The 27,330-nt window shown below is 48.0% G+C and overlaps 1 protein-coding gene across 5 annotated transcripts in view; it reads right to left on the reverse strand.

The window, feature by feature from the left end:
- SLC35A5 (solute carrier family 35 member A5) overlaps positions 1-27,330 on the reverse strand; it is a 93,922-nt gene that overhangs the window by 37,186 nt on the left and 29,406 nt on the right. For all 5 annotated transcript variants that reach the window (XM_063955636.1, XM_063955638.1, XM_063955634.1 and 2 more), the window contains exons 4-5: positions 23,617-23,715; positions 21,935-22,068 (exon numbers count right to left, since the gene is read on the reverse strand). In XM_063955636.1, coding sequence (XP_063811706.1) covers positions 21,935-22,068; positions 23,617-23,715 — 233 coding nt within the window. The remainder of the gene's footprint in view (positions 1-21,934; positions 22,069-23,616; positions 23,716-27,330) is intronic.

Raw genomic sequence — 27,330 nt, forward strand, 5'->3', positions numbered from 1 at the left:
GAAATGTTTAATTTCATATATTGCACCATTATCTTCAGTTTTGATGGTCTTAGTTCTATTATCTATGAAGTTGCAGGTGATGCACCTGGTTGCTCCACATTTAAAGAACCCTTTTGTGTCAGATGGAAGCCAAGAGCCTAATTGTATTGTAATTTTTGGGTCAGGTTTCAGAAAGCTGGGTGCCAGCGAATTTCTAAGAGATCTATTTTTCTTAAAGATGAAAACAGGGTCATTTGGTAACAGGGGAGCTATCAGATAGTCCTGTTTAAGGATTTTATGATTTCTTTTGATAATTTGTTTAATTCGGGCACAATGACTATTGTAAGTAGAGATGAATGCTATTGGTTTCTCATCTTCTGCTAGATGAGTTTTGTCCTTTTTCTTATTGGTTAGTAGTGTATTTCTGTCTATTTTTCTAACTTCCTCGAGTGCTTTGTTCAAAAGAACTATGGGGTACCCTCTCTGTTCAAATGATTTTATCATCTCAGACGCTTGAGCTTCGAAAGAAGATATGTCGGAGCAATTGCGTCTGAGGCGTATAAGTTGGCCCCTGGGAATGTTTCTCTTCCAGGGGGGGTAATGTGCACTAGAGTAATGTAAGTATGCGTTGGTGCCTACTTCCTTGGCATAATTGGTGGTATAGATTTTACCATCTTTGGCCTCAAGTGACACATCCAAAAAATTGATACATTGAGAGTGATATTGGTGAGTGAACGTTAAACCATAAGTGTTAGTGTTAAGAAAATCTACAAATAACTGTGCTGAGTGAACGTCCCCATCCCAAATAATAAAGAGATCGTCAATGTACCTGCCATATAGGACCAGGTTCGCCTCCCATCCTCCCTTCCAGATAAGTTGTTCCTCCAGTTCCCCCACATAGAGGTTAGCATAGCTGGGGGCGAACCTGGTCCCCATGGCGGTACCCTTGACTTGTAAATAGTGAGATTGAAGAAACAAAAAATAATTGTGATGAAGAATATATGTGATAGAGTCAATTATGAATTTCTTGTGTATCTCACTCAAGTCTCCATCGTGTGCAAGTCGATTAGATATTGTGAGTAGGCCTTTCTCATGTGGAATGTTTGAGTAAAGGCTTTGAACATCCAAAGTTAAAAATGCATATGAATTCGACCATTTCACATCTTTGATAAGGGATAGGAAATGGGTGGTGTCCTTGATGTGAGACCTGAGTGTAGGTACTCGTGGTTGTAGGTATGAATCTACATAATAAGATAGGTTAGATGTGAGGGAGTGAATACCAGAAATAATGGGACGTCCCGGGGGTGAAGTGAGGGATTTGTGTATCTTAGGTAAGTGATAGTATACTGGGGTGACAGGGTGTGCAGAGTAAAGAAAATTGTATTCATCCTTGGATATGACTCCATCGTCCAAGGCCCCCCCCAGAAGAGAAACAAGTTCCAGAAGGTATTCTCGAGTGGGGTCACTACTTAGTTTGATGTAGAACTCGGGATTATCTAGCTGTCTTGTGGCCTCCAGTATGTAGTCCGATTTGTTCTGAATAACAAGCCCCCCCCCCTTATCTGCTTCCTTGATAATAATAGATTTATCCCTAGTTAGACATAAGTGTATTATTGGACCAATAAATTATGTATCACCTTCAAACATCTAAATTAATTGTTGTAAGAGGAAATCCTTTACTTATTTATACTGCATATTCACAAATCTCTGTGTATTCAACGAATAGCTTTGAAAGTTAGTTTTGAAACATTTGTTGCAATTGTATCTGCTAGATTGTATCACAAGTACTTCATAGCATTCTTGGATTTATCACATAAGTACATAGTGCATCTTTATTAAATTCATACAATTGCCTTCTATTTCCTATATGCTATCAAGAGAATTTTACATAGTAAATTAATAGATCTGACTAGACATTTAACTTAATATCAGATATGGACATAGGAACACGTGGACACACGCTGCCCACACGTGTGTTCCGCCGTTACTCTGACAGCTTCGTCAGGGCTGAACCAGAATGCATCTCCTGGCATGAAATTTAAGCTTTCTCAGAGATCCAATCAGCGGTGATCGACTGGTCACGTGTGGCTGCTAGCCAGACTCAGTGCTGCTCCTGTGGTCACATGACCCGTGGAGCCAATGACGGGGCATTGTGTTTGCCATGGTAATGGCTGTTGATTGCGCTACGCTCCCGGACACTGCCGTTCGCGGGTGCCCCGTTACCTGTATTGGTAAAATCTCAATCATCTATTCCTCATATTACACTGCCTCTTAGGTTCCACCCGTCTGTGTCTGTGGTCCTATTAGTTCACATGTATGGGATAATTCAGATGGGGCATGTTTACAAAAAATAAGATTTTACTTACCGGTAAATCTATTTCTCGTAGTCCGTAGAGGATGCTGGGACTCCGTAAGTACCATGGGGAAATAGACGGGCTCCGCAGGAGATAGGGCACTTTAAGAAAGCTTTGGATTCTGGGTGTGCACTGGCTCCTACCTCTATGCCCCTCCTCCAGACCTCAGTTAGGGAAACTGTGCCCAGAGGAGATGGACAGTACAAGGAAGGATTTTTGTAAATCTAAGGGCGAGATTCATACCAGCCACACCGTATAACTTGTGATAAACTACCCAGTTAACAGTATGAACAACAACATAGCCTCGGTTCAACCGAGTTATAAAACTATAACATAACCCTTATGTAAGCAATAACTATATACAAGTCTTGCAGAAGAAGTCCGCACTTGGGACGGGCGCCCAGCATCCTCTACGGACTACGAGAAATAGATTTACCGGTAAGTAAAATCTTATTTTCTCTAACGTCGTAGAGGATGCTGGGACTCCGTAAGGACCATGGGGATTATACCAAAGCTCCCAAACGGGCGGGAGAGTGCGGATGACTCTGCAGCACCGATTGAGCAAACAGAAGGTCCTCCTCAGCCAGGGTATCAAACTTATAGAACTTCGCAAAGGTGTTTGACCCCGACCAAGTAGCTGCTCGGCACAACTGTAATGCAGCCGCGGTAAGTCTTGGAACAGACAGGGCCCCTGCTGCAGCAGGTCCTGCCTCAGAGGAAGAGGCCACGGATCTTCTGTGAGCAACTCTTGCAGCTCCGGATACCAAGTCCTCCGTGGCCAATCTGGAACAATGAGGATTGTTCTGATCCTGCTTATTCTTATTATTCTCAACACCTTGGGTATGAGAGGAAGAGGAGGAAACACATAGACCGATCTGAACACCCAAGGTGTCACCAGAGCGTCTACCGCTACCGCCTGAGGGTCTCTTGACCTGGCGCAATACCGCTTTAGCTTTTTGTTGAGACGGGATGCCATCATGTCTATCTGAGGCAGTCCCCACCGACCCGTGATCTGTGCGAAGACTTCTTGATTAAGTCCCCACTCTCCCGGATGCAGGTCGTGCCTGCTGATGAAGTCCGCCTACCAGTTGTCCACCCCCGGGATGAACACTGCTGATAGTGCGCTTACATGGCCTTCCGCCCAGCATAGAATCCTGGTCGCTTCTGCCATGGCCACTCTGCTCCTTGTTCCGCCTTGTCGGTTTATATGAGCCACTGCCATGACATTGTCTGACTGAATCAGAACCGGTTTTTCCCGAAGCAATTCCTCCGCTTGACGTAGGGCGTTGTATATGTGTCACAACTGAGGGCCTGAGCTGACGGGAGGCAGCCTCAGTTGTAGGGGCTGAGATGTACCGGAACCTGGGAGGTTGTATCAGACCCCTGGACATGTAAGTAACATGAAGAATAACCGCCCGAAGGCGTGACCACGACAACTTGAATAAAAGTCAATGATGTTTATTCATGACAAACTCCATGCATCACAGTAGCAGTAAAAGAAACATAAAATCAGCAGAGAAATAATACAGTTCCTGGGTACTACAGGGTGGCAGGGGCCACAGAGCTCTGGTAGTATGAGACAGTTCTTATTATCTGCGAGTTGGAAAGTCCTTACCAGGCCCGACTGTAGCAATGAAGAAAGCCCAGGATCGTACCAGCTGGTGTTCCAGGGAAAGCTGGACTGCTGTAAATAAAATAGCTGCTGTGGGTTCTGGTTGGAACCAGACAGATGTTGGCACGGAGTGGATACTGGCTGGAACCAGTTAAATAATAAATGAAGCTTGAGAGCGATGCAATATGAATGAAATGTAGAGTTTGAGAGCGGAGAAATAATAATACCGGTGGAGAGTGGTAAACTGTAGAAAGGACACCGGCCCTTTAAGAGAAGCTGTACTCTGCTGGAAGCTGGGCTGGAAGCAGGTAATGTTGTAGCTGGAAACAGATGAATCCACAATGGATCGGAGAGTCAGGCTACACCGCAGGTGGAATGCTGGTGCGGGTCTCTATGGTGGAAGTCTTGAGACAGGAGCTGGAACCTGGAAGACAATCACAGGAGAGAGACAAACAGGAACTAGGTTTGACAACCAAAGCACTGACGCCTTCCTTGCTCAGGCACAGTGTATTTATACCTGCAGCAAGGAAGGGATTGGCTAGGTAATTATGCAAATAATTAATACAGACAACAGATTGGTGGAAAATGATCAGCTGACAGAATCCAAGATGGCTGCGCCCATGCAGACACTTGGAGGGAAGTTTGGTTTGTAATCCATGTGGTAATGAAAACAGTAATGGCGGCGCCGGCCACCGGAGACAGGAGGCGCCAGGCTGACAGATGCACATCCAACCACGCGGACACAGCGGAGGCCGCGGCTGACGTAATCGCCACTCAGACACTCTGCATGCAGAAGTTCAGGGACGGCGGCGGAGGCCGCGGGAGACGCCATGCCAGGTGTAATATGGCGTTTACTGTGACAGCGTCTCAGAGTGACAGGAGAGGATACAGGAATGTACACATCAGGATAACAGATGGGATCCGGTCCTGGAGCGCTGAGCCAGCCTTAGGAGGCATCTGATGGGTAAGAAATGGCGTCCAGATACCCGGATCGTGACAGCACCCCCCCCTTTAGGAGTGGCCCCAGGACACTTCTTTGGCTTTTGAGGAAACTTGGAATGGAATCTCCGGACCAAGGCAGGAGCATGGACATCAGAAGCATTGGTCCATGAACGTTCCTCAGGGCCATAACCCTTCCAGTCAATAAGATATTGTAGTTGACCGTAACGGTGACGTGAGTCCAGGATCTTGGCCACTTCATACTCAACGCCTCGTTGAGTTTGGACTTTCGGAGTTGGAGGAAGTGAGGAATGAAATCGATTCAAGATCAGCGGTTTCAACAGGGAAACATGGAATGTACTGGGTATTTTTAAGAAGGGAGGCAACTGGAGTCTGTAAGCAACAGGATTGATGACTTGTTCAATCTTGAAAGGACCGATATAGCGAGGTGCAAACTTCATACTGGGAACTCTTAACCTCAAATTCTTCGTGGATAACCATACCCGATCACCCACCTTGAGAGCAGGAACTGCTCGACGCTTCTTATCCGCAAACTTCTTGTACCTGAACGATGCCTTGAGCAGAGCTGATCGTACGCTCTTCCAGATATTGGCAAACTGATGCAAGGTGATATCCACTGCGGGAACAGAAGTTGCTGGAAGCGGTTGGAACTCAGGGACTTTAGGGTGGAATCCAAAGTTAGTGAAGAATGGTGTTGAAGCAGATGAAGAATGATACTGGTTGTTATGACAGAACTCGGCCCAGGGAAGTAATTGAACCCAGTCATCTTGAGAGGAGGACACATAGATGCGGAGGAAGGCCTCCAAGTCCTGATTCACCCTCTCAGTTTGACCATTGGTCTGAGGATGGTAAGCCGTGGAAAACTTTAGCTTGACTTGGAGGACTTGACATAAACTTCGCCAGAATTTGGCTGTGAATTGAACTCCTCGATCTGAGATAATTTCTTCAGGAAGACCGTGGAGTCGGAAGATCTCTTGTATGAATACTTGAGCCAACTTGGAAGCTGACGGAAGACCGGTAAGAGGAATGAAGTGTGCCATCTTGGTGAACCGGTCAACTACCACCCAGATGGTATTGAACTTGTTGCACATGGGTAAATCTGTAATAAAATCCATCGACAAATGGGTCCAAGGTCGACGGGGAACAGATAGTGGAACCAGTTGCCCCGCAGGCGACTGGCGGGATACCTTATGTTGAGCACACTTTGGGCAAGATGCAATAAACTCCAAGACGTCCTTTTTCAGAGTTGGCCACCAATAGGACCTAGAGATAAACTCCAGGGTTTTTTGGATACCTGTATGTCCGGCAAAACGGGAAGCATGGGCCCAATGCATGAGCTTCTTCCTTAGCATCGGTTTCACAAAACTTTTCCCTGATGGGGGCGTAGAGTCCATCCCTACTGTGGAGAATGCCAACGGATTTATAATAGGATGCTTGTCTGAAGACTCTGACTCATTTTCTTGCTCCCATGAGCGGGAAAGGGCATCGGCCTTGCGATTCTGAGAGCCCGGACAGAACTGGAGTTTAAAGTCGAACCTGGAAAAGAAAAGTGCCCATCTGGCCTGACGAGGGTTGAGACATTGTGCGCCTTTCAGATATAAAAGGTTCTTGTGGTCTGTAAGTATGGTGATTGAATGAGAAGCTCCCTCCAACAGATACCTCCACTCTTCTAGAGCGAGCTTGATGGCTAGCAACTCCTGGTCGCCAATGGCATAGTTGCGCTCAGCTGGGGAGAACTTCCGGGAGAAGAAACTGCAAGGGTGTAAATGGCCATCTTTAGCCCTCTGAGATAACACCGCTCCTACTCCAACGGAGGAGGCATCCACCTCTAAGATGAAAGGAGAGTCGATGTCAGGCTGTTTCAGAACAGGCGCAGAGATGAACCTTTGTTTTAAGAGATGAAATGCTTGCATGGCTTCTTCAGACCACTTGGACGGGTTAGCACCCTTCTTAGTGAAAGCAGTAATAGGCGCCACAATGGTGGAAAAGTCTCGTATAAACTTTCGGTAATAGTTGGCGAACCCTAAGAACCTCTGGACCCCTTTGAGGGTTAAGGGTACCGGCCAATTTTGGATTGCTTGTAGTTTCTCAGGATCCATCTCTAGTCCGGAACCGGACACAATGTACCCTAGAAACGGAATGGACTTGACTTCAAAGACGCATTTCTCTAATTTGCAATAGAGATGATTGACACGGAGACGGGACAGAACCTCTTTAACCCAAAAACGATGTTCCTCTAAATCGTTGGCAAAAATGAGGATATCGTCTAGATAGACCACGACATGACGGTATAGAATGTCTCTGAAGATCTCATTGACAAAATGCTGGAAGACAGCTGGAGCATTGCTCAATCCGAAGGGCATGACGAGGTACTCATAATGTCCGTCACGGGTGTTAAAGGCGGTTTTCCACTCGTCACCCTCACAGATCCGGATGAGATTGTATGCACCTCTCAAGTCCAGCTTTGTAAAGATGGTAGCTCCGCTAACTCTGTCAAAGAGCTCAGTAATCAGGGGTAAAGGATAACGGTTCTTGATGGTAATGTCGTTCAAACCTCTGTAGTCGATGCACGGCCGCAGACCACCATCTTTCTTCTTTACAAAAAAGAAGCCTGCGCCGGCTGGAGAAGAAGAAGGTCGAATGAACCCCTTTGCTAGGTTCTCTTTAATGTATTCCTCCATAGAATGCGTCTCAGGCAGAGACAACGGATAAGTTCGGCCTCGAGGTGGAACCTTCCCTGGAACGAGATCAATCGGGCAGTCCCATTCTCTATGAGGAGGAAAGATATCAGCAGAAGCTTTACTGAACACATCCGTGAAATCTTGATATGGAGGAGGTGGAACATCAAACGACCTGGGGGAGGAAGAACAGACAGGCAATACTTTAAACAAACATGTCTCAGCACAGGAGGAACCCCATGCCAGGATTTGCGTAGTCGTCCAATCAATTGTAGGATTGTGAAGACGGAGCCATGGAAGGCCCAGGACCACAGGATGTGTGGCTCTTGGAATCACTAAAAAAGAAATAAGTTCGGAATGAAGAACTCCCACTCTCAGACGAACTGGTAGAGTCCTTAAAGAAATAACTGCATCAAAAATTTTGCTGCCATCCACGGCAGTTAAAGAAATGGACGAAGGAAGTCTCTCGGTGGGTAGGGACCACCGTTTAACATAGGCTTCGGTAATAAAGTTCCCAGCTGCTCCGGAATCGAGGAGGGCAATGACGTTCCGATAACGTTGAGCAACTTGAAGCGAGACTGGGAGATTACAATCTTGAGGAGATGGAGAGGAGATCATTACTCCTAGCCGGCCCTCTCCTTGGCGAGCTAGGATTTGGAGTTTCCCGGACGTTTGGGACAGGCATTAATGGTGTGAGACGGAGCTGCACAATAAAGACAGAGAGACTCGGAGAGACATCTTCGGCGCTCAGCAGGAGTTAAACGGGAACGGCCAATTTGCATGGGCTCATCTTTAGTTGGTGACAGTTGGCGAGGAGGAGGAGCAGAAGATTTTGGAGCAGATGATCTTCCACGCTCAGTTGCTCTCTCTCTGAAACGTAAATCAACTTTCGTGCAGAGTGAGATTAGCTCATCTAACTTAGAGGGTAAGTCTCTGGTAGCTAACTCATCTTTAATACGCTCAGATAAGCCATGCCAGAATGCAGCATACAGGGCCTCGTCGTTCCATGCCAGTTCGGATGCCAGGATCTGGAACTGTATCAGATATTGTCCTACAGTACGTGACCCCTGGCGTAAACGGAGAATCTCGGATGAAGCTGAGGTTACCCGGCCTGGCTCGTCGAAGATGCGCCTGAATGTTGACACGAATGCAGTGTAAGAAGATAGCAGGGTGTCGGACCTCTCCCATAACGGTGATGCCCAATCAAGGGCTGAGCCACTGAGAAGAGAAATAATGTAGGCAATTTTTGTACGGTCACTGGGAAAATTGCCAGGTTGTAGCTCAAACTGAATCTCACACTGGTTGAGAAATCCCCTGCAGAATCTTGGAGATCCGTCAAATTTTGCTGGCGTTGGAAGATGAAGACGTGGAGCAGAAATGGGTAAGGTGGGTGGGGTTATAGCTGGAGTCACTGTGGTTGACGCACCAGATGCGCCTGATCCACGGAGAGTTGTCTGAATCCCATCCAGCCGAGTAGAGAGATCCTGGAGACAGCGGATGATGTGGCCCTGTGCAGCCTCCTGATGTTCTAGTCGGGCTGCCAGTTCTTGCATCGGCCTGGCCGCTTGATCCTGGTCTCCGGCTGGATTCATTAGGTCAGTGCTTACTGTCACAACTGAGGGCCTGAGCTGACGGGAGGCAGCCTCAGTTGTAGGGGCTGAGATGTACCGGAACCTGGGAGGTTGTATCAGACCCCTGGACATGTAAGTAACATGAAGAATAACCGCCCGAAGGCGTGACCACGACAACTTGAATAAAAGTCAATGATGTTTATTCATGACAAACTCCATGCATCACAGTAGCAGTAAAAGAAACATAAAATCAGCAGAGAAATAATACAGTTCCTGGGTACTACAGGGTGGCAGGGGCCACAGAGCTCTGGTAGTATGAGACAGTTCTTATTATCTGCGAGTTGGAAAGTCCTTACCAGGCCCGACTGTAGCAATGAAGAAAGCCCAGGATCGTACCAGCTGGTGTTCCAGGGAAAGCTGGACTGCTGTAAATAAAATAGCTGCTGTGGGTTCTGGTTGGAACCAGACAGATGTTGGCACGGAGTGGATACTGGCTGGAACCAGTTAAATAATAAATGAAGCTTGAGAGCGATGCAATATGAATGAAATGTAGAGTTTGAGAGCGGAGAAATAATAATACCGGTGGAGAGTGGTAAACTGTAGAAAGGACACCGGCCCTTTAAGAGAAGCTGTACTCTGCTGGAAGCAGGTAATGTTGTAGCTGGAAACAGATGAATCCACAATGGATCGGAGAGTCAGGCTACACCGCAGGTGGAATGCTGGTGCGGGTCTCTATGGTGGAAGTCTTGAGACAGGAGCTGGAACCTGGAAGACAATCACAGGAGAGAGACAAACAGGAACTAGGTTTGACAACCAAAGCACTGACGCCTTCCTTGCTCAGGCACAGTGTATTTATACCTGCAGCAAGGAAGGGATTGGCTAGGTAATTATGCAAATAATTAATACAGACAACAGATTGGTGGAAAATGATCAGCTGACAGAATCCAAGATGGCTGCGCCCATGCAGACACTTGGAGGGAAGTTTGGTTTGTAATCCATGTGGTAATGAAAACAGTAATGGCGGCGCCGGCCACCGGAGACAGGAGGCGCCAGGCTGACAGATGCACATCCAACCACGCGGACACAGCGGAGGCCGCGGCTGACGTAATCGCCACTCAGACACTCTGCATGCAGAAGTTCAGGGACGGCGGCAGAGGCCGCGGGAGACGCCATGCCAGGTGTAATATGGCGTTTACTGTGACAGCGTCTCAGAGTGACAGGAGAGGATACAGGAATGTACACATCAGGATAACAGATGGGATCCGGTCCTGGAGCGCTGAGCCAGCCTTAGGAGGCATCTGATGGGTAAGAAATGGCGTCCAGATACCCGGATCGTGACAATATGGACCTCAACTCCAGGACGTTGATGTGGAGACAAGTCTCTAGATTTGACCAGAGACCTTGGAAATTTTTTCCCAGTGTGACTGCTCCCCAGCCTCGGAGGCTTGCGTCCGTGGTCACCAGGATCCAGTCATGAATGCCGAACCTGCGACCCTCTAGTAGGTGAGCACTGTGCAGCAACCACAGGAGAGATACCCTGGTCCTGGGAGACAGGGTGATCCTTTGATGCATTTGTAAATGGGACCCGGACCACTTGTCCAAGAGGTCCCATTGAAAAGTTCTCGCATGGAACCTGCCGAAGGAGATGGCCTCGTATGAAGCCACCATCTTCTCCAGAACCCGTGTGCAAAGGTGCACTAAAACCTTTTTTGGCTTTAATAGGTTCCTGACCAGGGCTATAAGCTCCTGAACCTTTTCCCTCGGAAGACAACATTTTTTTCTGGTCTGTGTCTAGAATCATGCCCAAAAAGGTCAGACGCGTTGCAGGGACTAGCTGGGACTTCGGTATATTGAGAATCCAGCCGTGCATTTGCAACGTCTTCATGGACAGAGACACGCTGTCCAGCAACTTCTCCCGAGATCTCGCCTTTATGAGGAGATCGTCCAAGTATGGGATAATTGTGACACCCTGCTTGCGCAGGAGCACCATCATTTCCGCCATTACCTTGGTGAAAATTCTCGGGGCCGTGGAAAGCCCAAACGGCAACGTCTGAAATTGGTAGCGACAGTCCTGCACTGCAAATCTCAGGAACGCCTGGTGAGGGGGGAATATCGGAACATGAAGGTATGCATCCTTTATGTCCAGGGACACCATCCAATCCCCCCCCTCCAGGCTGGCGATGACCGCCCTGAGTGATTCCATTTTGAACTTGAACCTCTTCAAGTACAGGTTCAGGGATTTTAGATTTAAGATGGGTCTGACCGAACCGTCCGGTTTCGGGACCACAAACAAGGTTGAGTAATATCCCTCTCCTTGTTGGAGATGAGGAACTGTGACCATCGTCTGTTGAATATACAATTTTTGGATTGCGGCTAACACTAGCTCCCTCTCTGACGGGGAAGCCGGCAGAGCCGATTTGAAAAACCGGCGAGGAGGCAAGTCTTCGAATTCTAGTCTGTATCCCTGAGAAACAATCTCTAATGCCCAGGGATCCACCTGCGAGTGAACCCAGACGTGGCTGAAAAACCGAAGACGTGCCCCCAGTTGATCTGCCTCCCCCCGGGAAGCCCCAGCGTCATGCGGTGGACTTTGCAGATGTAGGGGAGGACTTCTGCTCCTGGGAACTAGCTGTGTGCAGCTTTTTTCCCTTGCCTTTACCTCTGGCAACAAAGGACGATCCCCGTACCTTCTTGCTCTTATTGGAACGAAAGGACTGCATTTGATAATGGGGTACCTTCTTAGCATGCTGCGGGGGAACATAAAGTAAAAAATTTGATTTACCGGCCGTAGCAGTAGAGACAAGGTCCGAGAGGCCGTCTCCACACAACTCCTCCCCCTTGTAAGGCAAGGACTCCATATGCCGCTTTGAATCGGCGTCTCCCGTCCACTGTCGGGTCCACAAGAGTCGCCTAACAGAAATAGACATAGCGTTTATTCTGGAACTTAATAAACAAATGTCTCTTTGAGCATCTCTCATATACAAGGCAGCATCTCTAATATGCACTATGGTCATTAAAATGGCATCCCTATCTAAGGTGTCAATCTCCGTAGATAAGGAATCTGCCCATGCCACGACAGCACTACAAACCCAGGCCGACGCCATAGCCGGTCTAACAATAGTACCTGAATGTGTGTAAATGTGCTTCATGGTAATTTCCTGCTTGCGATCAGCAGGATCCTTGAGGGAAGCTGTATCCTGAGAAGGCAGTGCCACCTTTTTGGATAAGCGTGTCAGCGCCTTGTCTACTTTAGGCGAAGATTCCCATCGTATCCTATCCGTTTGTGGAAAGGGATACGCCATAAGAATCCTTTTGGGAACTTGCAGTCTCCTATCTGGAGATTCCCAAGCCTTTTCGCACAATTCGCTTAGCTCAAATGAGGACGGAAAAGTGACCTCAGGCTTTTTCCCTTTATACATGTGTACCCTCGTGTCAGGGACAGGGGGTTCCTCAGAAATATGCAAAACTTCTTTAATGGCAATAATCATGTACCGAATACCTTTTGCCACCTTCGGCTGTAATTTTGCATCTTCATAGTCGACACTAGAGTCAGTATCCGTGTTGGTATCTGTGTCATCGATCTGGGATATGGTGCGCTTCTGAGACCCCGAAGGTCCTGGCGCCACAGGGACAGGCATGGTCTGGCTACCTGACTGATCCCTAGCTTCAGCCTTGTCTAACCTTTTATGCAGTAGATCTACATTTGCATTTAAGACATTCAGCATATCCACCCAGTCCGGTGACGGCGTTGCCGACGGCGACCTGACATTCAAGCCCTCCCCCTCCACATTAAGCGAGCCTTCCTCGTCGAACATGTCGACACACACATACCGACACACTTCACCCACACAGGGAAACTCTTTTCTGAAGACAGTATCCCCTTTAAGGCCCTTTGGAGAGACAGAGAGAGAGTATGCCAGCACACACCCCAGCGCTATACCCCTGGAAAGAAACACAGAATGCTTTTTCCCAGTAGCGCTGTGTAGTAAATAAAACGCCAAATATGTGCCCCCCTCTCCTTCAAAACCCCCTTTCACCGTGTGTAAGCAGGGGAGAGTCCGGGGAGCTTCCTCTCAGCGGTGCTGTGGAGAGAAAATGGCGCTGGTGAGTGCTGAGGGAGAAGCCCCGCCCCCTCAGCGGCGGGCTTCTGTCCCGCTCAAAGTTATTAAAAAATGGCGGGGGCTCTTTTATATACATGTACAGTGCGCACCTGTACATGTATATAGGAGGTCATTCCGAGTTGTTCGCTCGCAAGGCGATTTTAGCAGAGTTGCTCACGCTAAGCCGCCGCCTACTGGGAGTGAATCTTAGCATCCTAAAATTGCGAACGACGTATTCGCAATTTTGCGATTACAAACTTCTTAGCAGTTTCAGAGTAGCTTCAGACTTACTCGGCATCTGCGATCAGTTCAGTGCTTGTCGTTCCTGGTTTGACGTCACAAACACACCCAGCGTTCGCCCAGACACTCCCCCGTTTCTCCAGCCACTCCTGCGTTTTTTCCGGAAACGGTAGCGTTTTTTCCCACACGCCCATAAAACGGCCTGTTTCCGCCCAGAAACACCCATTTCCTGTCAATCACACTACGATCGCCTGAGCGAAGAAAAAGCTGTGAGTAAAAATCCTAACTTCATAGCAAATTTACTTGGCGCAGTCGCAGTGCGGACATTGCGCATGCGCACTAAACAGAAAATCGCTGCGATGCGATGAAATTTACCGAGCTAACAACTCGGAATGAGGGCCATAGTCTTTTGCCATAAGAGAGGTGTTTATATTGCTGCCCAGGGCGCCCCCCCTGTGCCCTGCACCCTTACAGTGACCGGAGTGTGTGAGGTGTGTGGAGCAATGACGCACAGCTGCAGTGCTGTGCGTAACCTCAGTGAAGCTCTGAAGGCTTCTGCCGCCTGAGACGTCTTCTGACTTCATTTCTTCTGGCTCTGTGAGGAGAACGGCGGCGCGGCTCTGGGAGTGAACGCCCAGGACGAACCTGTGTTCACCCCCTCTGGAGCTAATGGTGTCCAGTAGCCGAGGAAGCAGAGCCCATCATTTAAGTAGGTCTGCCCATCTCTCCTCAGTCCCTCGATGCAGGGAGCCTGTTGCCAGCAGTGCTCCCTGTAAAATATATAGAAAAAATCCAAACAAAAATGCTTTCTAGGCAGAGAACACAGGGGAGCTCCTTGCAGTGCACCCATTTCCCTCTGGGCACAGTGTAAAACTGAGGTCTGGAGGAGGGGCATAGAGGGAGGAGCCAGTGCACACCCAGAATCCAAAGCTTTCTTAAAGTGCCCTATCTCCCGCGGAGCCCGTCTATTCCCCATGGTCCTTACGGAGTCCCAGCATCCTCTAGGACGTTAGAGAAATTGCCATTTGTTTTTTTACCGATAGTATAATTATAGATATACATGTCTAATGCTGATGTCAACCCTATGCCATGTATAAGGCATAGGTCCCTAAGTCTGGATATGCATATCATTCAAAGATTAATTCTGTTATTCTATTACTGTCCAGTTGTGACCAAAAATATAGTTACTATACTGAGAAGCATAAAAGTTAATAAATATAGTCATGCAGATTTGACTAGATCTATTGTAGCAGGTAAGTATATCTGTATTATAAGGATAAATACAGAGCTGATTACAGGAGCTCCTCAGTGTTATAACATACTAAATGGTCCAGCAGATCATAGACTATATTTTTGGTCACAACTGGACAGTAACAGAATAACAGGGGGGGGGGGGGGGGGGGGGGAGGTCTAGTACTGTCGAACTCCAGCTTGCAGCCTTGAGAAATGAGTTCACTGACCCAGGCATCCTGGCAGGAGGTCTCCCAGACGCGGCTGAAGTGACGTAGTCGAGCTCCCACCTCGAGATCCCCTCGGGATGGGTGAGCACCTACATGCGGAGGCTTTAGTGGAAGCAGATCTGGTGGACTGTTCCTGAGAACTGGTACTTGCAGGTTTTCTAGACTTACCTATGGTGCCTCTAGCCGCATTGGAGGCACCTCTGGCCTTCGATCGAAATGTGCGAGACTGAAAGGACTGGACAGATGGTCCCGGATAGGAACGTCTTGCCGGCGGGGCCCCAGAGGGGAGAAACATGGATTTCCCAGCAGTAACCTTGGAAATCCATGCATCCAACTCAACCCCAAAAAGCCATTCCCCAGAAAAGGGGAGGGACTCCACATTACGTTTGGATTCTGCGTCCGCAATCCACTGATGCAACCACAAGGTCCTGCGCGCCGACACTGCCATGGCCGACGTCTGAGAATTTATGTTCCCCCATCTCCTAGAGGACACGGGTAGCTCTGACAATCACAATAACACTAACAAAATGCAGTCCTAAATAGGCTCAAGTGTACACAAGCGGCTCTCCCCCTGTACCAGTTTCCAGCGTGTCTGTGAGGCAGGATGCGCTGAGTGTGTGCTGTTGATGGCTGCTATAAGCAGAGGAAGGCGCCAAAACGCCGCTGGTCCCGCTCTGAGGAAGCTCCGACCTCTCCAATGGCGCCGGAGCTGTACATATTCTTTATACTGGCAAAGTCTACAAATAAGCTTAGAACCTCAAACAAGTGCTTAGATAACGAGATTTATGGTAAGAACTTACCGTTGTTAAATCTGTTTCTGCGAGGTACACTGGGCTCCACAAGGATTCACATCGGGGTGTAGAGTAGGATCTTGATCCGAGGCACCAACAGGCTCAAAGCTTTTGACTGTTCCCATGATGCACAGCGCCGCCTCCTCTGTAACCCCACCTCAGGGAGCTCAGTTTCGTTAACCAGCCGTACCAGAGACGACAACCGCTCGTAGCCAATTACACTACACACTCACCGCAGGAGAGGGTGTCAGCGGCTATGCCAATACCAACCCAAAGAAGCTAAGTGCGTAAGGATGGGTGCCTTGTGGAGCCCAGTGTACCTCGCAGAAAGAGATTTAACAACGGTAAGTTCTTACCATAAATCTCGTTTTCTGCTGCGGGGTACACTGGGCTCCACAAGGATTAACATTGGGGATGTCCTAAAGCAGTTCCTTATGGGAGGGGACGCACTGTAGCGGGCACAAGAACCCGGCGTCCAAAGCAAGCATCCTGGGAAGCGGCGGTATCAAAGGCATAGAACCCAATGAACGTGTTCCCAGAGGACCATGTAGCCACCTTGCACAATTGTTCAAGGGTCGCACCACGGTGGGCCGTCCAAGAAGGTCCAACCGACCGAGTAGAATGGGCTTTAATGGTAGCAGGAACCGGACGACCAGCCTGTACATAAGCACGTGCAATCACCATTCTAATCCATCTGGCCAGAGTCTGCTTGGAAGCAGGCCAGCCACGTTTGTGAAAACCAAACAACACAAAAAGAGAATCGGATTTCCTAATGGAGGAAGTTCTCTTCACATAGATACGGAGAGCCCTTACCACTTCCAAAGAGCGCTCTTTGGAAGACAACTCTGGAGAATTAAAGGCCGGAACCACAATCTCCTGGTTAAGGTGGAAGGAAGACACCACCTTGGGTAGATAACCAAGGCGAGTTCGAAGCACCGCCCGGTCACGGTGAAAAATCAAATATGGAGACTTATAGGATAAGGCACCCAAGTCCGAGACCCTTCTAGCTGAAGCAATAGCCAGCAAAAACAACACCTTAAGGGAAAGCCACTTAAGATCAGCAGGGGTAAGAGGCTCAAACGGAGACTCTTGTAAGGCTTTCAAGACCACTGACAGATTCCAAGGGGCCACAGGTGGCACATAAGGAGGCTGAATCCTCAACACACCCTGAGTGAATGTATGGACATCAGGTAGGGTAGCGATCTTTCTCTGAAACCAAACCGACAAGGCAGAGATATGCACCTTGAGGGAGGCCAGACGCAGGCCCAAGTCCAGGCCTTGTTGTAGAAAGGCCAATAGGTTGGCCGTACTAAACTTGAAAACGTCACGATTGTGAGACGCACACTAAGTAAAGTAGGCATTCCAGACCCTATGGTAAATCCGAGCAGAAGCTGGCTTACGGGCCTTCAACATAGTTTGAATGACCGCCTTAGAAAAACCCTTGGCCCTCAGGACGGAAGCTTCAAGAGCAATGCCGTCAAAGCCAGACGGGCCAAATCCTGGTAAACACAAGGGCCCTGAACGAGGAGGTCTGGTCGTTGTGGAAGTAGAAGGGGACGATCCAATGAGAGGCCCTGTAGATCGGAGAACCAGTGCCGTCTGGGCCATGCCGGAGCAACTAGAAGCAGGTTTCCTCCTTCTTGCTTGAACTTCCGTAATTCTCTGGGCAGGAGTGACACCGGAGGGATCACATACGGCAGTTGAAAGTTCTACGGGATTGACAGGGCATCCACGAACGCTGCTTGAGGATGCCTTGTCCTTGCTCCGAAGACCGGAACCTTGTGATTGTGTCGAGACGCCATCAGATCCACGAGAAGTTGAAACACCTCTGGATGTAGGCTCCATTCTCAGTCGTGCACGTCCTGACGACTGAGATAGTCTGCCTCCCAGTTCAGAACGCCCGGAATGAACACTGCTGATATGGCCGGCAGATGGCGTTCTGCCCACTGAAGAAACCTTGATACTTCCCTCATTGCCATGCGGCTTCGAGTGCCGCCTTGATGATTTATGTACGCCACCGTGGTGGCGTTGTCAGATTACACCTGAACAGGTCTGTTCTGTATGAGATGCTGGGCCATTGTCAACGCATTGAACACTGCCCGCAGTTCCAGAATATTTATCGGGAGTAGAGACTCCTCCTTGGTCCACCGACCCTGAAGAGAGAGTTGTACCAACACCGCGCCCCAACCTCTCAGACTGGCATCCATTGTCAGGAGGACCCAGTCGGATATCCAGAATGGACGGACCCTGCCTAATTGATGGTCCTGCAGCCACCAGCTCAGTGACAGGCGGACCTCTGGAGATAATGAGATCATGTGAGATCTTATCCGGTGAGGCAGGCCATCCCACTTGGTCAGAATTAACTTCTGCAGAGGGCGAGAGTGGAACTGAGCATACTCCACCATGTCGAAAGCCAACACCATGAGACCTAGCACTTGCATTGCTGAATGTATCGACATTTGCGGATGAGATAGGAAGCATCGAATCCTGTCCTGAAGCTTCAGGACTTTCTCCTGAGACAGGGACTACCATTGGTTGTGAGTGTCCAATAACGCCCCCATCTGTAACATACTCCGAGTAGGAACCAGGGAGGATTTCTTCCAGTTGATCAGCCACCCGTGGGCTGAGATGACACAGGAGAAGTTCTGGGGAATTTGCCAGGATCAACAAATCGTCCAAATCTGGTAGTATCCTGACCCCTTGACGGCGGAGCGGAGCCGTCATGACCGCCATTACTTTGGTGAAAACTCGGGGAGCCGTTGTAAAACCAAAGGGTAACGCCCGAAATTGGTAATGAAGGTTGCCCACCGCAAACCACAGGTACTGTTGATGAGATACCACAATAGGGATATGCAGGTAGGTATCCTGTATGTCCAGGGAGACCATATAGTCCCCAGGCTCCATGGCCAGAACAATAGAGCGCAGAGTTTCCATACGAAACTTGGAGACCCGCACATGCTTGTTCAAGGACTTCAGATTGAGAATGGGCCGCGAGGACCCGTTCAGCTTCGGGACTAGAAACAGCGGTGAATAGTACCCCTTGCCTCTCTGAGCCAGAGGCACCTGTACCACCACTCCTGTGATCAGGAGGGAATGTACCACCGAGTGCAACGTGTTTGCTTTTGCCGGATCCAGAAGCACATCTGTCAGGCAAAATCGATGAGGGAGGAGATTCTTGAAGGGTATGGCATAACCTCGAGCGACGACTTCCCTCACCCAGGTATCTGAAGTGGCCTTCAACCATTCCTGGACAAAACCTAGAAGTCGGCTCCCAACACTGGGATCCTCCAGAGGGGGGCCCGCCCCGTCATGCGGCTGGCTTGTCAGTTTTGGAAGCTGGCTGACGGGCGGCCCAGGCACGCTTCGGTCTGGGCTTTGCAGGTCTGGAAGCACGAGCTTGCCTTGGGTACGCCTGACCTTTTGCTTTACCTGGAGTACGAAAGGGGCGAGGGAAAGTACTTTTAGCCTTTTGTGCGGAAGGAGCCGTACTAGGTAGGCAAGCTGTTTTAGCAGTAGCCAGATCAGCCACAATCTTATTTAGGTCTTCTCCAAAGAGAATGTCTCCTTTGAAAGGAAGCACCTCCAGGGTTTTCTTGGAATTCAAATCCAAGACGGACGCAGTAGCAGCCTTGGCCGCGAGCACCCCAGCATCGAAGGCTGCCTCCTTAAGGTACAGAGAAGCTGTGGCAATATACGAGAGACATTGTCGAGCATGCACAGAGGCGTCGGAACACAGTTCCGCCTCGAGTTCCTGAGCCCACGCCTCAACAGCTTCAGCAGCCCAAGTCGCTGCAATAGTTGGCCTTTGTACAGCCCCCGTAAGGGTATAAATCGCTTTTAAACAGCCCTCCACACGACGATCCGGTTCCTTCAGAGAGGTGACGGTTGTTACTGGCAGAGCAGAGGAAACAACCATTCGCGCCACATGAGAATCTACAGGTGGTGGGGTTTCCCAATTTTTACACACCTCTGCAGAGCGAGGATAGCGAGCCAACAGTCTCTTATTCGGTGTCAATTTTGTCCACGGATTTTCCCAGGATTCCTGACGTATGTCAACCAGGTGTTTAGAGTAGGGTAAAATTTATTTAACCACCCTCTTACGCTTAAACCTATCCGGTTTCTTGGAGACAGTTTCAGGCTCAGAATCATCAAACACTTGAAGAATGAGCCGTATCGCCTCAATCAAATCCGAGACATCCACGGATGACTTCCCTTCCCCATCTGAAACATCAGCGTCAGTGTCAGAATATGCATCGTCCTCCTTAGAAGACGTGTCGGTTAAAGCCGTGGATTGGGAGAAGGCAATGGCCCGTTTAGAAGACGACTTAGTCTTAGGCGGGCGAGAGTGACACTTAGATTTAGTCATAGATCGATTCAAATGCTGTAACTGAGTGGAAAGCTGATCCGCCCATGGCGGGTTCACAGCAGGGACCATAAACTGTTGCAGTGGCACAGGTGGTCCCAAGGGGGGCTTCAATTTAGTCACAAGCGTGTTTAACAATGTGGAGAATGTAGCCCAAGGTGGGTCCTGTGATGCCCCAAGCGCTACCGACCCACTGGGGGTAAGGAACCCCCTGAACCTGAACTCTCAGCTGCTAAATTATCCTCCATTACGTCTGCGGCCTCACTACCACGGTAAGAATGTAAAAAAGGCACACGTTTTATTAAAATATCCACTGTTAAAAAGTTCTCCTTATTTGTACACAGCGGTTCAGTTTCATGGGATAACAGTTAGGTCTGATATAGATGGATGTTCCCAGGTGGGAGGAATTGGTGAGCTCCCACCTGGGAACATCCATCTATATCAGACCTAACTGTTATCCCATGAAACTGAACCGCTGTACCGGATTTGTTTGGAGACATTTATTACTAAAGTGGACATACCAAATAGACTGTCTCTATCTTTCTGAGTGTGATATTCCCTGGAGACGTGGTTTATAAGCAGCGCTTTGAAGTGCCTTTATTGTTTGGTTTAGATAGAAGTATATCACAGGGTCTTTGTGCCACACAACCCTGAATGTATGCACTCTTTCTTAACTAACACAGTCCCAGTGACAGGTAGAATGTGTCTTGTAGGAAGCACAGCACTGGAAGTCAGGCGGTTCCACAGAGGAGGATTTTCCCCAGCAATCCCAGGAACAGCAAGGCTCTATCTGTAATGGCCGCTGACCAGGAGTGAAAGAGAAGGAAGCAGCTCCAGGGCGGGAACATTGTATAAATGGCGCCCTGGGGCTGGGGGGAGGGGCCTCAGGTCCGGCCTGCTCCCCCTGCTGGCATTCCCACCAGGTGTACGGGCAGAACAAAACGGGGGAACCATTACTAAATCCCCCTGACCTGTGCCCAAAAATAATACCCTGGTGGCTAGTGGAGCAGCTGCCCAGTACTCAGTGTCCACGCCCGCCGCGCTGGATTGCGGTAAAGTGCGGCACAGGAGCCCCTTACCTCCCCCTTGTCTGTGGCCCCGCGATCCGGGAGACGGCAGCGTGTGTGTGACTCACATATAGTAAGAAGCCTGCGTCTCCGCTGCAGTGATCCGGCAACCCCGGCGCGGGAGTATACAGCGCCGCTGGGGGTGACGGAGCTGCACGCTGGAAAGTCTGAGACTTTGCCAGCAGCAGTCCTTGAAGTCTTCAAACAGATCACTGTTCAGTCTTAGTAAAATAACTCTGAAAAAGGCTGCTTAAGTCAGCCACCTGTAAAGTGCCTGCATACTGCAAGGCACCAACTTACAAACTGAGCTGCCTGGCATGGAGGCGGGGTTATAGAGGAGGCGGCGCAGTGCATCTTAGGAACAGTCAAAAGCTTTGAGCCTGTTGGTGCCTCGGATTAAGGTCCTACTCTACACCCCACTGTGAATTCTTGTGGAGCCCAGTGTACCCCGCAGCAGAAAAGCAGTTTTGTGCCAGTGTACACACGGGGGATCTTAGCGGGACCCCCCAGGGAGGGACCCGTACGCCGCGCCCGTGGTCAGCCGCACTTTGAACCGGGGTCCCCGGTGTGTACTCACCACCGATGTCACCTTCAGGCAGCGTTAGGGGTGTGTGGCGTGCTGCGGCTGTGACAGCTGTCTACACCCCATCGTACTAGTTTCCCCCAATATCCCTTATGGATGCTAGAGAAATAGGATTATACAGTCAAATATTTCATTAAAAAACCATAAAGCAAAACAATAAAACCAAAAGCACTTACTGGTTGTAGGTAGGTCAAAACATAGAAAATTATCAGATTATCCAAAAAGTAGAGAAATGCTGGTACAGCCCATTTCACGTAGTGACAGAATTCCTTTAACGTAAAGCATACGCAGCACCTAAGTGAACGCTTCTCTGAAAAACAACCATTTAAAACAAATGTCATTAAACACAAAGCAACAGGATATCACAGTACGGAGAAGAGAATAGAGAATACAAGCTCCCTAGAACCTCACTGCATAGTATGCGTTACGTATCACTGTAACGCTTTAGTAAATGTCAACTGTAATGGGCAGGGTATATTTAATTTTCTATATCTGTAGAGATGCCAGCTTTCTTTTATCAAGAGAGCTGCTCTGTGGCTTAGGGCCTGATACAGACCTGATCGCAGCAGCAAATTTGTGTACACTGCAGGGATGGGGGGGGGGGGGGGGGCAGATATAACATGTTCAGAGAGAGTTAGATATAGTTGGGGTGTGTTCAAACTGAAATCTAAATTGCAGTGTACAAATAAAGCAGCCAGTATTTACCCTGCACGGAAACAAAATAACCCACCCAAATCTGACTCTCTCTGCACATGTTATGTCTGTCCCCTCTGCAGTGCACATGGTTTTGCCAATTAGAGAACAAATTTGCTGCTGCGATCAGGTCTTTATTAGGCCCTAAGTACACTGAATCCCCATGCTTATGCTAGTTGGTGATGGGAGATTTAGTGCATCATTTTACTAGTTGTTATATACATTAAATAAAAAGCTATAGAAGACGTTAGCACATACAGACAAGTCATCATACATCTAGTCTCAATACATCAGACAGTGCGAGATACAGTACCTTGCACAAGTGAGCCGCCAAGTCCCATGCAACTCTGCTAGTGTCATGCGTCTTTTTGTGTACTAGTTGTAGCACGGTGTTACTAGGACGCACCAGGAGACTGCACTGATTAATTTGATATGCTTTACTTGTATATCTATGTTCAACTTATACGAAGCACAACGGAACTTAGCAAAAAGCCATGGCTGCTGCATCATAGCACTTCAAATACAGATTCAGACTCAGTTGCACATAGATACAAGTGTTGCATATTAGATCAGCACAGCCTCCTAGTACACCCTACTGTAGTCACATCCACAGTTCGGATATTGCCCTTCCCCCCCCATTATAACCCTGTACTGGTGTAACGCATTGCTACTCCTGGACTAGTTACACTGTAAGTACTCTAAGCATGTCTGCTTTTAGACATGCTTCGAGTAGAAAGAGAGAAAAAAAAGTAGACTGGATCCCTGGACCCAGTTATACACGATCGCCTCCCAAAACAGGTAAGGTTACATGAATTGCTACTTAACAAAGCTATGTATCACATCGAAATGATTCGATATAGCGTGTAAAGTAACAATTCTATAACAACACAAATCTACAACAACAGACCCCACAACCTGTAACATGCTAGGAGACGATTCTTTCGGTCTCTCTCCATGGCTCAGTACAGTTGTTATCAAGACAGGGAAGAAAAAAAAAAAAGGTAAATGTTCAATACTGGCATTATGAACTTGAAGGTGAGGGGTGTCATCACATAATATCAAGCTGTGATTTTCAGATATAAAAGAAAAATATACTGTCACAGAACTGATTACATTATATTACATTTGATTTAGGTTCTGTCAACTAACATATAGCTTACCGTACCTTTCAGAATCACTCTAAAAGCCATTATCATGCAGAAGAAGAGCTTGACAGCCTCCGCACACACATTTACCGTGGCTGGCACATAGTCATATGTATTATCTGCAAAGCAAAAAACACAACAATGTCTTTATATACATTTGGTGTCAAGTCCTCATGTCCTGCAGCCTAGCTTTAGTTTCCAGTGAAAAGCTTTGTGAAAGACAAATCGCTCCATTATCTAAAAGGCCTTTCATACATACACCCAGGATACCAGCACATTGTGGCACATGCAACAAAACTAAAACACCTTACTTAGCAATGCATACATCAAAGTGGATTGGCTGCTATAGAAACATCCAATGACAGCGCCATGGCCTTTCTCTTGATGCATTATTATGACAGAAAGGAGGCAAAGCCAAGTGTAGAAAATACAGTACATACTAAGATGATAAGGAAGGTGGGGGAGCAATAAAAATAAAAATATCATATTACTAACACTTGCGAGGTACTCTTCTATGCAATAAACCTGAGAAAATTCTACAATAATTAAAATATAAGAAAAAGAAAAAGGCGTCATGCAATGGCTATACATTTTCTGACATGAAATGCATATATTGTGTATATGAGGAGATCTGAGCTATATGTCAGTGACATCTGCTGTTCAAACCTCGCAATAGAATGATTCACAGTTCTTCACAAATATAGACAGATAAAAACAATAACCTTCATATCACAGAACATATTTACATACAGTACCTTGCAAAAGTAATCAGATCTTAGACCAATTTGCTGACAAACATTTTGATGTAAAAAAAAAAAATGTGAAGTGGAAAAAAAATTAACAGAAATCTTAAAATATGCTGTAAGTACCAGTATGCTGGCAGAGGGGCGAGCGCAAAGAGTCCCCTTGCGGGCTCGGAGGCTCACTGTGCTTGCCACAGGTTTTATTCCCACTCTCTGGGTGTCGTGAACACCCACAAGTGGGAATAGCCCTGTGCGGCGGGATTTCGTCATCGGTATCCTGACCGCCAGGATCCCGACAGCCGGCAAATTGATTACATCCCAAATATACTTATTGGCTCCTGACCAGAAATCCTGAAACAAGTATATGCAAATCTGTATGAGTGGACAGACTGTGGAGGGGAAAAGCCATTCTAATGTAGGCCTAGTGCATCAAGGATGTGTTTGCGTAATTCTGGGTAAACACTAGGACGGATCAACCGTCCAGCTGATCCGTGGACTTATATGACGATTGGTAAGTGCATTCACACTTACCAATCATCAGCCCGATGCATCGTGCCTGAAGTCACAACTGGGCTGACATTTACATGTGCTCGCCAATGGTGTCAGTCACCGGCTGCCTCTGCAGCAAGTGTACAGGCGGTCGGCTGACTGCCCATACACACAGCACGATGCACAGCTATATCTGCAGATATATCTGCTATTGACTGTGCTGCAGGGCCAACACCATATATCTGTGAACAACGTTGTTCACAGATATCTCGCTGGAACACACCATCTGACACAACCACAATATATTGGCCGTGCAAATGAATGCCTGTTATATTGGCCAGAGTATACTCAGCTTAACTGCAAAGAGAAGCAAACTTATACACAGACATTTACACGCCCGTTAAAGCTGTATTTATAATGGGTGCATGTAGGCTAGTGTTAATAAACGGATGATGACAGTGGTCTCCAGAACTATCTAATGGGCCCTACACACATGCCGATATTACTGCACGATATGAACGGTCTCGTTCATTAATGAACGAGATAACGTTCATATCGTGCAGTGTGGAGTCACCAGCGATGAACGATGCGCGGCCCCGCGCTCGTTCATCGCTGGTGACATGTCGGCTGTGCATGCAGGCCAATATGGACGAGATCGTCCATATTTGCCTGCACGTCTATGGAGCCGGGTGACGGGGGAGTGAAGAAACTTCACTCCCCCCGTCACTGCCCCCCCGCCGCCGGGTCGCCCATCGGCCGTATCGGCCGTCGGGCACCTCAGCGGCACATCGCCTAATGTGTAGGGCGCATTAGTGTTTCTGATTGCGAATTCATGTCTGAAAATGATATGTAATATCTTTGTTTTGCATGCATAAATGTGTGTGTGTGTGTGTGTGTGTGTGTGTGTGTGTGTGTGTGTGTGTGTGTGTGTGTGTGTGTGTGTGTGTGTGTGTGTGTGTTTTTAGCTATTCTATTTTTCCATACAGAAAATTGAGTTATTTTTGCCACAGAATTTTTTTAAAGTTTTATTAAAACTTTATAGCAAATGCCTATTCTGCTAGCAAAACAAATAATTATCATTATTTGTGGAAGTGTATGTAATGTGCACTTGTGATAAGTAACCCCTGGGAGCATAAATTACATCCAATGCGTGTCAAACCAGCATCTGGCACCTTACTATTCTGTAGAGCCACCTTTTGGAGTAGAACCAGCTTTGCGCACTAGGCCTTATTCAGGTCCCGATGGACCTATGGTGCATAGCGCAAAGTATGATGTTCAGTACTTTGAGCATGTACCGGACCTGTACTGCGCATGTTCCGTGCATGTGCAGTACAGGTCTGGATGCAGTGCGGAATCAGACTGTCAGTGGCTGACTGACAGTATGTTGCCGTTTGGGAGCTGCTCAACCTCGGTTTCTCGGCCAGGATCTCTGGCAGTGGATGGAGATTTCCTGGCCTCCTGGTAGCTCCTGCTGCGTCTGGCTTACACAAACCATGGGTCACACAGCCGGACGATGGGGTTGTTGATGATCCAATACTGGGACACAGCTCGGATCAATAATGCACGCAGGAATGGGTTGCAGTAAGGATGTTGGCGCTCAAAATACCAGCACCAGGATCCCAACACACGCCCAAAATCCTGGCGCCAGAACATCGATATCACTTGGAATACCGACGCCAGAATCCCAAGCATAAGTATGCCGGGATCTACTACATTTTAGCCTTGGGGGGGGAGGTTAGCTGCAGGGGGAGGGTTAGAGTTAGAAAAGGAGGAACAGAGTCAGGGGGGGCACACTTCCCCAACCCTGTCAGGATTCTGAGCATTGGGATGCCGGTGTCAGTCTTATGACCACCAGCATCCCATCCACCGGTATTTCGTATCACACCCGCAGGAGGTATGACACCTCCTGCTGCATTACCATATTAGAGCCATCGCTGCTGTTCCATGTAAGCAGCAATAACTGCTCTGTCCACATCTGAAGCAGGCACACTATTCAGGAGCAATTTTCACCCAGGCTTCCAGGTAGATTTGACAAAACATGTTTAGCCAGATGATGCTTGGACCACAGCTTCTCATAGCTGGGATTGAGATCAGGGTTTTGACTGGCCATTGTAAGATATTCTCCTTTTCAGTCTTGATCACTCCAATGTATTTGCACTGTTTGGGATCACATGTCCTGATTAAGAGTTATATGCAATGTTGACTGAGTACTCAGTGGAGCGATGTGCCACTGTGCATGCGTCTATGGCCACGTGCAGCTATGATCTTACAACAGTGATCGGAGAGAGGATTTCTATAACCACTTAACTGACGATTCTTCCCTTCAAAAGCGTTAACATTGTTTTTTTAAAATTTATTTTATTTAATAAAGTTGAAAAAGTATTTTTTTTAAATATTTAAGCATTATGTTATGCACATCTGAAGAACGGATCTCCTCGTCAAAAATGGGGGGACAGGGTGGACGGCGCAGTTGCATGAAATCTGACCATGCCAGTTAAGTGA

This window comes from Pseudophryne corroboree, chromosome 2, assembly GCF_028390025.1.
Source record: "Pseudophryne corroboree isolate aPseCor3 chromosome 2, aPseCor3.hap2, whole genome shotgun sequence".
Lineage (NCBI taxonomy): Eukaryota > Metazoa > Chordata > Amphibia > Anura > Myobatrachidae > Pseudophryne > Pseudophryne corroboree.